Raw genomic sequence first — 11,214 nt, 5'->3', positions numbered from 1 at the left:
ATGCTGCGTAAGCTCACAGTCGACCAGATAAATGACTGGTTCACCATCGGCAAGACGGTGACCGATGTGGAGCTGCTGGGCTTGCCGCCCACCTTCCTGGCCGAGACGACCAGGGACGAGGCGCAGCTCAGGGGTGCGGCCCTGGGTGCCGTTCCTGCCACGTCGGCGCCCATCCCAGCGCCAGAACCAGGCCAGGCCGAGGCGCGTCCGGCGGCGTCTGCGAGGTAGGAGGCCCGGCGAGGCTGAGGGTGGTGCGGGTCCTGGACGACAGGCACTTGGCCCCCACTGGCAGGTCCCTGCCGCCCGTGTGATGCCTGGCCTTCTCAAGCGAGCTGGCCACCAGACCAGTCCCATCCTGTGTCCTACACCAGGCTAACCTTTCCATGCCAGAAGCAGACTTTCAAAGAATTTTTAATGAGTGGACTTTATTTTTTAGAGCAGTTTAGGTTTACAGAACAAGGAGCAGAAAGTACAGAGTGCCAGGTGCCTTCCTCCCCCAGCGGTCTCCGTCACCGTTAGCATCTCGCTTTAGTGTGGTACGTTTGTTTGTGGGGACAGAGCCCCAAAAAGCAGTTTCCCGGCTCTCGGCCTCACATAGAAAGGTGCTGGCTCAGGTAGTAAATGGCCATCGACTGTGATCAAATGGCCATCAGCTGTGGCTAGTTGGCCGTCAGCTGTAACCAGTGAGCCATTGGGCACTAATATAACTGCCGTGGCTAGGCTAGCAAAAAAAGGGGGAGCTAGCGAGAAGATGGTGGCTGAGCCTGCAAGCCGCGCAGTGAGGGTTGAGAATTGTGTTGCTCCTGGTTCCTGTGTCTCCAACCCAGCCGCCAGCGAGAGTATAGTGGTGTGACTCCCCTACCTATGGCTCCGTGGTGTTCCTTTTTGGCCTCACCATATCCTGCGTTCTTATGTGGGGAGCGGGACCCCGCATGACACCCTGCACGACATTGTTATAACCCATGAACCAGTGTGGATAGTTACTAACTGAAGTGGGTAGTTCACATGAGGGTTCACTGTTGGTGGTGTACAGTCTCTGAGTTTGGACAAAAGTACAATGGCACGTATCCACCACCATCAGTATCACATAGAGTAGTTTCACTGCCCTAAAAATTTCTCCGTGCTCCACATCTTCATCCCTCCTGCCTCCCTCCCTCCTTCCCTGGCAACCACTGCTCTTTTTAATATTATGGTTGGAATTACGTGGTATGTAGCCTTTTCAGATCGACTTCTTTCTAGTAATATGCATTTAGGTTCCTCCATGACTTTTCATGGCTTGATGGCTCATTTTTCTTTAAGTGCTGAATAATATTCCACCGTCTGGAGGGACCGCAACTGATTTATCCATCACCTACTGAAGAGTGTGTTTGTCGGTTCCAAGGTTTGGCGATTATGAATAGAGCTGCTGTAAACACCCAAGTGCGGGTTTTTGTGGGGTCAGAAGTTTTCAGCTCATTTGGGTAAATACCAACCAGGATATTTGTTAATGCGCCTCCTCCCTCTATTCTTTGACTTAAGTAGCTGGTGTCAATTAATCTGCCCATGTGATTTTTGTGGAAATAAAAGGGCACGAGGACACGTGTTTTTAGAAAAACTAGATCTGGTGAGTAGAAACACTTGCTCCCTCTTTGAAGTAGGCCAGTGTGGAAGCACTCCCAGCTTGGACTATCTGCATCACTGCGTGACCCCCCAACCCCAAGTTCAACACCCTTTACAGTTGAGAGAGTGGTTTTTGTTTTTTAATTTTGTTAAGTTGCTCTTGTTTGTTGGCCTGTCTGATCTAGTGGATAGGCTCAGACCGGGGGTCAAGTTTTCATGGGTGGTTTCAAGCCTTTGTAGGGTCAAGTACAACTTGGAATCTTTGGTAAATTTATTTCTTGGAGGCAAGGAAGGGACAAAGAGACCCTTGTGCAGCTTTAGAGTGGCTCTTTTGTTCTTGTTTTTGTACACTTTGTTTCCTTGAATTACTCTGCCGAATGATCCTGTAGACCACCCTTCATACAGCCCCCTCCCCCACTTGCTCCCCAGATGCAGAGGATGGAACAGTATTACTTTTAAATAACTCATTGTGATATTAGAAGTAAATTATTGTTAACCTTGTCAGAAACTAGAAGTATAGATTTAAATGTCCTTTTAACTGCTAAGGACCAGTTTTTAAAATTTCCAGTCCTTCATGAACTGAGATTTTTGTAAAGTCCATAAAAATGAATTTTCAGAGTAATGAAATGAAAAAAGACAAAATACAATCCCATTTTTAAAATCATCACAATCAACCTATGTAAAATTACTTTAGGTAAAACTGCTGTAGGCATTTCAACTTCTGTAACTTTAGCTAGTGGCAGGCAAGTGATGTTGATGTTTGTCTGTCTCTGGGTGGTACTTCTGTGAAAGTGCCATCCAGACCCCGTAGCACACGCAAAGCTCAGAGGGTCCAGTGTGTAGTAGGCGCACACTTAAATACAGTTATGTTATTTACTCGGCGAAACAACCCTTTGAGATTGATGGTGTTATCTTGATTGTATAGATGAGAGAAAGACTCGGGTGGTAGAGTGGCTTGCTCAACTTCCTGTATGTATACACGGTCACAGTAGGTAGAAACGACCCTCAAATTGTTCTCTGGAACCTGTAAAGATGTTGTGACATGGCAAACAGGAATTTGCAGATGTAATTGAGGTTCTAGATCCTAATATGGAGCTTGCCTGCCTTATCGAATCACACGCTCCCTTCAAAAAGGATTTGAAACAGGGGAGGGACTTGATGGTCACTGTTAGAGGAGGCCACGTGGAAAGCACGACAAGGAATGTGGGCATCGAAGAGCAAAGACTGGATCCAGCTGACAGGAAATGGGGCCAGCAGCTACGACTTCACGGAACTGAATTTGGCTTGCAACTTGAATGAGCTTCCAACACGGAGTGCGGCCCTGCTAACACCTTGTTTTTGGCCTTGTGGGACCCTGAGCAGAGGACCCAGTTGATTTTACCTGGATTTCGGGCTTAAGGAAACTGAGATAATCAATTTCTGTTGTTTTCAATTGCTGAATTTGTGGTACAGGCAGACCTCACAGATACTGCGGGTTCGGTTCCAGAATGGTGACAATAAAGCACATATCCTAGAAAGCAATCACATGGAGTTTTGGTTTCCCAGTGCATATAAAGTTGTGTTTACACAATACTGTAGTCTATTCGGTATGCTAAGGCATGTGTCTAAAACAGTGTACATACCTTAATTAAAAAGACTTGATTGCTAAAAAATGCTAACCATTTTCTGAGCCTGTTGGAGAAATGGCGTGGATAGATGTGCTTGACACCAGGTTGCCACAGACTTTCAATTTTTATAAAACACAATGTGTGAAGGTAATAAAGCGAGGTAGCTTGTGATTTGTTACAGTAGCAGCAGGAAACTGATTTCAGGTGAGCTGACCCCTGAAGCCAGTGTCAACCACAGTGCCTGGCGCACAGTAGCTTAAGTATTTGCTGAATGCTATCTTTCCAGAAAGGAGAGTTTTGCGTGGGGTTTTGATGTTGGTGAAAAAGCTTTAGACATGGGAAGGCAGGCTTTATAAGCGTAGGCCATCACATTGTGAACACATTTTGGGGAAGGACAGTCACTAGCTTGCGCTGAGTCACAGGAGTCCAGTCCGTGAAGGTGCTGTTCAGTGAGCTTAATGAGCTGTATGGGTAGTGACCACTAGCGTTCAAAAGAGTAAAAACCACGCAGTATCATAGATAGTTCAGATAAGAACTGTTTTGTGACATGCTCTTGTGTCTGCGGTGAATACAAGGTCACAGTGCATTTCTTGCTGAGTTCCTGTCATGAGACGTTCAAGTTCTTGGAACGGACTGGTGAAGTGCGTGTGAGTAGTTCGTAAATTGTAATATTTTCACTGATTCTGTGGATTTCCCCCTTATTTTCCACGTGGTATTGTGTTTGACTCCTTTACGCTGATTGTGGAGTATGCTTTCTTCTATCTGTATACTCCTGTTTCTTCACCTTGGCATATGGAAACGAGAAACTCAGTGGCTGTCGGAGGCATTTGGGCATTTTCCCCCAGTGTTCTCAGTGCCAGCCTTCCTTCGGCATGTGTGGCCGGGATGTGTGGCCTAATAGGATGGCTGCCGTGTTGACTCTGTTGAAGAGGGTCCAGGGCAGAGCCAGCGAGGTCAGGGAAGGGTCCACTGACACCATCTGATACCAACTTGACGTGGCAGCTTGGTTGTACCATGATGCCCGGATATGTGGTCAAATATTATTCTTTGAAGATATATTTTTGAATGAGATTAACATTTCAATTGGTAGGTTTTGAGTAAAGCAGATTACCTTCCATAATGTGGGTGGGCCTCATGCAGTCAGTTGAAAACCTGAATAGAACGGAGATTGACCCCCCTGAACAAGAAGTAGTCCTGCCAGCACACTCGTTAGACCCAGACTGCAGCTCTTCCCTGGGTCTTCAGCCTGCCAGCCTACACTGCAGGCTTTGGACTTCCCAATCCAAATAAAGGAGCCGACGCCTTCAAAGAAATCCCTGTCTGACGTCTATGTATCTGACATCTATCTTTCTCTGTCCACCCCCAAACCCCCACAGACACACCCTGTTTGTTCTCTTCATCTGGAGAACCCTCACTAATACGTCATGCAGGAGGTAGGGCGATGGCTTAGACCAGGATGGTAGCAGTGGTGGAATTCGGGATATTTTCCTAAGACAGAGGCAAGGACTTTGTAGCTGGATCAGATAGAGAATGTGAGCAAGGATGCAACCATGGGTGGCACCCCTGTTAACTGGCTGAGCAACTGGAAGGTGTTGCCGTCCGCTGAGAGGGCAAGACTGCGGGAGGAGCTGGTTTGTGGGGTACCAGGAGCCTGCTGGTGAGCGTGTTCCTTTGGAGTCCCTGTTAGACAGCAGTAAGTGTGGGCAGCCTGGGGTTGAGGAAGGAAGTCTGACTGGAGCTAGATATTTGGGGCTTTAAGGCTTTGGGGCCCGTTAGACGAGATCACCCAGACTCGAGAGATAGATCCTGGAGGGTGGGTGCAGAGAGTGAAGAGGTCCAAGGACCCAGGCCTGGAGCTCTTGAACCTTCAGAGGTTGATGGGATGAGCAAACGGGACTGAAGGAACAGCTAGAAGGTCAGAGGACGACTGAGCGCAAGAGCCCGCTTTACTGAGCCGCGGTTGCTTAGTGCCCTGCACGGCTCCCCTTAGTGCTTTCACGGTGTTAGTTTACGTGTTGTTTTCTTCACTGAAAAGTTTCTTGAGGGTACAGTTCGCCCCTGAGTGCAGTCCCTGGCATATACCATCTTTCCCTGAAAATAAGACCTAGCCAGATAGTCAGCTGTAATGCGTCTTTTGGAGCAAAAGTTAATATAAGACCTGGTCTTATTTTAATATAATATAGGACTGGGTCTAATATAATGTAATGTAATGTAATACCGGGTCTTATATTAATTTTTGGCTCGGTCTTATTTTTAGGGAACCGCGGTAGTAAGGACTCAGGTACTGTTTGGATCAGCGAACTGCCTTAATAGGCCCCGTTATGGAGTGTTGGTAATGTGCCGGGTCCTCTGGAAATGAGAGTTGTCTTCCTCATCCATTCCTGCCTCGATTGAATCATGCAATCAGACTTCCTCCTCTGGCCATAGCCAGTTTCCCTAAGAGGTAGTGGGTGTGTGTGGGGGGTATGTGTATGTACGTGTACACATGTGTATACAATCAATCCAAGCAAACAAATTAGTATCCTGGCAACTGACTGTAAAATATTTCCAAAATAAGAGCGTCTCACTGTTTACACTGTCACCACCGTGGACTAAACAAACCACCATCATCTCTGGATTATTGCAGAAGCCTTCGGTTTGTGGTCTCCTGGCTCCCCATCCTTGCCCCCAATAATTTATTCGAGCATCTAGAAGAATACTTGAATTGGTGTGAGGTAGATGTCAGTTTGCTGATTGAACAAATCCTTGAGGAAACCGTCACACCTACGGTTCTTTGAGCACAGGTGCGACTTTGTGGCATAGATTGCCGCACAAATGAAATGTAGACTCTGTATCATGGCTTCAGGTGCCTCCACCTGGCACCTGCCTCGTCTCTGCTGCGCCCTTTCTTTGCACTCTGGTCACAGTGGCAATTTTCCTGCGTCTTGAAGATCCCCAACTCATTTCCACCTTGGGGCTCCCGCTCTGCTCCTTCCTCTGCCTCCAGTGCGTGCTCTCCGCCTCTCCCTCTGCTGTTTCTTCCACGACTGGCTCCTTTCGTCATGCTGGGGGGCCTTGTTGAAAGTCTGCTCCTTACAGAGGTCTCCTGTGACCTGCATAGTTACAGAAGTCCTCCCCCAACCCACCACCTTTCCCAGTCTCTATTTCAACTTTCTTTCCTCTGAAGCACTTACCCGAGTCTTGTTTGCTTGTGATGTGTTTTCTGCTCCTCTGCCATCCCACGGGGACCAGAATGAGACCAAGATTTCTGGCTTGTAGAATTGGGTGGACCGGTAGTGTGTTCATTGACTGAGATTGAAAACCCTAGTGGAAATGTTTGAAGAGTTACACTTTTAGTTTGTGTGTGTGTGTGTTGTTTTGATTCCTTTGTTCCTTTCTTGAATTTTATCCTTTCAGAAAACAAACCTCTGTGACTGGGTTTGAGCATGTTGATTTGAAGTTGCCTGTGGGAGAAGGTGCCAAGCAGGAAACTGGGATATGCACTGGGGACAGAGGGTAAGCTGCACTGGAGGCATCCGTTGGCCTGAGAGACTGACGTGAACCCCGCTGTGCCATCTGCTGTCTTTGACACGGGGCAAGCCACTGAGCAGGTCTGAGGTCATTGCTCAGCTATCACATGGGAGGAATGTGACCCACTGTCAGGGATGGCCTTAGATGAGCACCCCCCTGGCCCCCCGTGCTCAGCATGGTGCATGCACGGGGACGGGACGCTAATATGACTGAGTACGTGGGCTGCTTATGCGTAATCATGCTACCTTCGCAGAGCTTGCTGTGTGCCAGGCACGCAGAACACTTTCACGGGTCCATGTATTTACTCCGCACTGTTCTCCAGCGAAAACTTGTAGCTGCTGTGCCAAGGCTTTCTCTTTATAAAACACGCCTGCCGCTGTCATCAGAGTCCCCTCCCCCATGGGTGCCCTCCTCGTATTTTTAACCCTCACTCCGCAGCTTTAGGTACTGTAAACGGCGCAATGTCTAAAAGTGTGGACCTGTTCTTACGAGTATTCAGGGAGCTGTTTGTGTTAAACACTTCTGTTTGGTTTGTAGAATTTCTAGAAACAACTATAGTTTTAAATTGCATACACCAGTGCTGTCCCAGGAAATACGGTTATTAGGTTATTGCCAAAAACTAAGTGAGAGGTAGAAACTCAGAAAGAATACCAAAACGCAGTATTTTCCCCTCTTTTAACGTCTGGTGTAGAATTGGTCTGCTGCACTGTGGGCGACAGAGTGGCGTGGGGGCCATTCTCACTCCGGACCCGTGGAGTGACATCCGGCTTCCTCAGGCACTGTACGCTTTTGATAGGACTTATTTAAAAGAACGACCTTCTTCCTTTCTGACGGGGGTGGGGGGACCTCTCTGGACAGTGCTCTGGGCTCTGTCATTTCTTTTGCTAGTGGCTGTTGGGGGTGCCTTGGGGAGAATGAAATGTGTGGGCCTCTTCGTGGTGCGTGTTTCCTGACACACATGGCGAGCTTGCCCGTTCTAGCACTGCATTTCATAGACAAACTCCAAGTTCCATCTAAAACACAAATTTTGTTCTCACTGGTAAGGTGACAGTATTGAAACTCATTTGCTCTTCTCTCCCCACTTCATGATAAGCTGTTGTGCGCTTTTGGGGGCAGTTCTGTCTCCCACAAACAGTTTCTGATCTAAGAAATCTTACAGTGGTTCAGGAAGCCATGGAGAAAAACCGTCATGAAAACTGAACACAAAAGACAACAGGAATGAGAGGTGTCTTGTTTTAGATCCACTTAGGGCTGTGTTGTCATGTACCTCCTCTGAGCAGACCCCGTCCGGTTGCCCCCTTTCAGTGTGTGCTTAGGATTTAAGACCAAATCGACCCATTCAGAAGGGTGTAGACGCTGGTCAAAAGTGCAGGGAAAGCGAGTCAGAAGGTTTTCAGTTTTTGAGTGTATATTTAGTTCCAATTTTGAAGTTTTTTTTTTTTTTTTTGATAAAAAAACCCCAACAACTCTCCAAATAATAACGCTATAGACATTAGGTCCCTTAGACTTACCTTTAAGAAGGGTGAAAAGTCTAGCACTTGTCATAAAAGTAAATCTGAAGAATGAAGGTTCCTACTTTAATGAAATTATGAAATTTTGAATTTGTATAGTAAATGTTTTAATATTTTAAATGCACATAATATTGGTTTAAATTACATGTCAGCACTGTTTTTTTTTTTTTTGAGAGTAGCAGCTGCTAATGTTGTTACTTTTTACTGATCTCTTTTTACTGATCTCTTTTTACTGATACAACACAGAGCTATGTTTTTATTTTTTCCTTTAATGTTAGTTGAGATTGAAAACGAATCCGAGTGTTGGGACGAAGTCCCGCTCTGCCTCTGCCATCGGACTGTCGTCTCCTCTCCTGCCATCCTCCCCTTCCCTCCTGAGAGCACAGCTGTGCAGCAGATGCTGTTACAGTAAACACGAGACTCATGTCCATCACGGATTTTATTCAGAACATAACTTCCTTTACACTAAAAGTCAAGGTTAATGTCTCAGTTTCACACAGTTTGTCAAATTTCATACTAACTAAATGCCTTAGTTCCTGTGAGATGTGTTTGAGGTATAAGAAAATACTTCAAACAGTTTTCTCAAAATAATTTAGGAAATGTTTTAATTTTTAGGGAACATTGCGTTTTTAGAGTGGTTTAAAAAAGAAGAAACACTGTTTAAAACATAGGGATTTTAACTTCTGACCTCGCAACAAGGAGAACAGTGAAGTTGTATCACTTTTTCTTATTGTTACTGTTCAAGTTCGGATGTGAGATGGTCAGAGCAGCTTAGCTGGAGGGGTGGGAGTTCGGCAGCTTCCATGTTCTGTATGAGGCCGGTGGGCGCCTGGGGAGCCTGCCGTCCGTGCTCCTGTCCACGGAACTTGAGATAGTGGGGATCTCCTCCTTGTCGGCGCTTCCCCCGGGGCCCGCACAGCCCCCGGGGTGGCCCACGGACTCTTTCAGAACTTGCTTGAAGATGTAGACTATTTCCCAGGGCAGGACATCATTTTCTGCTAGAACTTCTCGAAATCTAGAGGGACAGCAGCAGTGAGTATTCAATTCAGAAAATTTCTTTTGCCATCTCCCTTTGTCTCCGGAATACAGCCTGTGTGATGTAATTGTGGGGTAGGACCCACCTTTTGAGAGATCGGCACATTGCTTTGACATGATGCTTCTAATAAAGAACTTTTGAATGTGATTAGAAAACATTTCCTAACCAGTGAGATCTCAACAGACACTTCTGTCCGGCCTGTCATTAGGGATTGCAGTTGCTAGGAGTGGGGTACACACGATGACAGAACTTACCTACAGAATACAGTTTCCAGTCCGAATATGTGAGGAGCTCAGACTTGACCATACAAACACCACGGACAAGAAGGCGGTATTTTACCTGCTGAGAACGGATCCCGTTTGGCGAGGTTGAACTTGGGAGCAGAGAACTTCAAGCTGTCTTTGTTCAGCAGCTGGATGGTCACGTGGGGGTTCTGGTCGCTCCTCAGCCAGTTGTAATCCACACCTGTTCTTCTCACTTGTTTTTCATTTTCCATCTCTTGTATTAATCTCTCTCGCTCCTTTAGATGCCATTTCAATTCCCGAAGCAGAGTTTTTGTCACTACATCTGAGCCTGAGTATTGTGTGGGTTTGTAGGACTCGTACTTTGGCCATTTCATCCATCCGAAAAACGGCATTTTTATCCTATGGAAATATTGTCACTTGTTTATTTGCATAAAATGCTGTGGTTCTGATGAGAAAATATTTGTTTCTTTACAATAGATTTGCCAGAAAAGTGCATGAATTTTTCACTGATTACATATATCGGTCAAAGTAAGATTAGAACATGGATTAAAGTCCTTTAATTTCTAACTAGGTCAGTGCCCAGAACCAAGCTTTGAAAATACGTTTATGTAGCTAAGCAGAAATGAAATACACAAAGTTAGACATAACCTGCAGACTGAACACTCTCTGAAAAGAACACTTAACGCTTGCTGTACAAGTTCTCAGGAGGCTGTACAGTGACTGTATAGGAAGGTGCTCTCTGCAGACATGCTTGGACGTAGCTTTTGTACAGAGACTGTTGAAGCGTACCTGTTCAGTGGATGGGTCCGATGGTGCTTGACGTTTGCCAGAGCTTACGGGAACGGGCAGTGAGGCGCGTTGACTCAGGCGTGCCCTGTTGTCCTGGATGTGTCCCCTGTTGAAGAATGAAACTCCTTGTTTACCCACTGAACCGGATTTTGAAACAAATAACTTTCTGTGTTAGGAGTGAGGTTGTGTTGTTTTCATTTGGAGAGAGTGCTCTTAATTCCCCTTGTAGGTAAGCCAGGAAAAATGACAAAAATACTTACTGTTCAATCTTCACGAATTATGTGATGGTCTGCCTTTTGACTGTAACTCGGTCTATGTGAAAAAGATGCAGGCAGCTGTGGCTTCTGGTCCTCACTGCGTTTGGACAGACCTCTGGTAATGAACGGAGGAATGGAGCACACAGATGAGCTCCCAGCTAACATGCAGCTGTCGCGTGGCGTGATGCTTTCTGTGCGTAGCTGGAGGTCACAGTTTCGTGCTGTATTTTTATGCCTGTAAAGCTCTAAAAATAACCATGTTGCTTTTATTCTTCAGCTTAGATTTCGGGCCATTTAGAAGCCAGGTCACTGTCCCCTCTAATGAAAGTAGGAAAAATAGATCAGACTTGACTATTTGCAAAATATACGTTCTGAGATTCTCCCTATAATTGAGTAAAATGGGCAAGGAATACCAGTATTAGTCATGTGCGGGATATCAGTAAGTGTTCCATCCTGTATTCATTCTGGTTTTTTCTAAATAGTAGTTACATTTGTATGTTGAAGCAAGTGGTAATGTTAGAGGACAGACATGGTACACACTTAAGTAGATAACTGATAAGGCAGTACGAGATTAAGGTCAGGAAAAGGGAGCTGGAAGAACATATAATCCAGTACAGAAAGTCATTTCAGTGTTTTCTTTTGCAGCCGAAGCCGGGGCCC

General features: G+C 46.1%; 2 protein-coding genes across 2 annotated transcripts in view; one reads left to right on the top strand and one right to left on the bottom strand.

Moving 5' to 3' along the window:
* Positions 1 to 11,214, top strand: part of TDRD9 (tudor domain containing 9) — a 91,039-nt gene continuing 79,825 nt past the window's right edge. The window contains exon 1 of the mRNA XM_033108772.1: positions 1 to 215. Within this exon, the coding sequence (XP_032964663.1) occupies positions 1 to 215 (215 nt within the window). The remainder of the gene's footprint in view (positions 216 to 11,214) is intronic.
* On the bottom strand, positions 8,922 to 10,666 carry RD3L (RD3 like). The gene is given in 5 exon segments (XM_033108773.1): positions 8,922 to 9,242; positions 9,603 to 9,681; positions 9,684 to 9,907; positions 10,298 to 10,403; positions 10,558 to 10,666. Coding segments are annotated over 3 exon segments (540 nt in total). The 5' UTR covers positions 9,901 to 9,907; positions 10,298 to 10,403; positions 10,558 to 10,666; the 3' UTR covers positions 8,922 to 8,998.

Source organism: Rhinolophus ferrumequinum, chromosome 6 (assembly GCF_004115265.2).
Source record: "Rhinolophus ferrumequinum isolate MPI-CBG mRhiFer1 chromosome 6, mRhiFer1_v1.p, whole genome shotgun sequence".
In the NCBI taxonomy this organism is placed as follows: Eukaryota; Metazoa; Chordata; class Mammalia; order Chiroptera; family Rhinolophidae; genus Rhinolophus; species Rhinolophus ferrumequinum.
The sequence above is the reverse complement of the archived record's forward strand: the minus strand, read 5'-3'. Positions and strand labels throughout refer to the sequence as shown.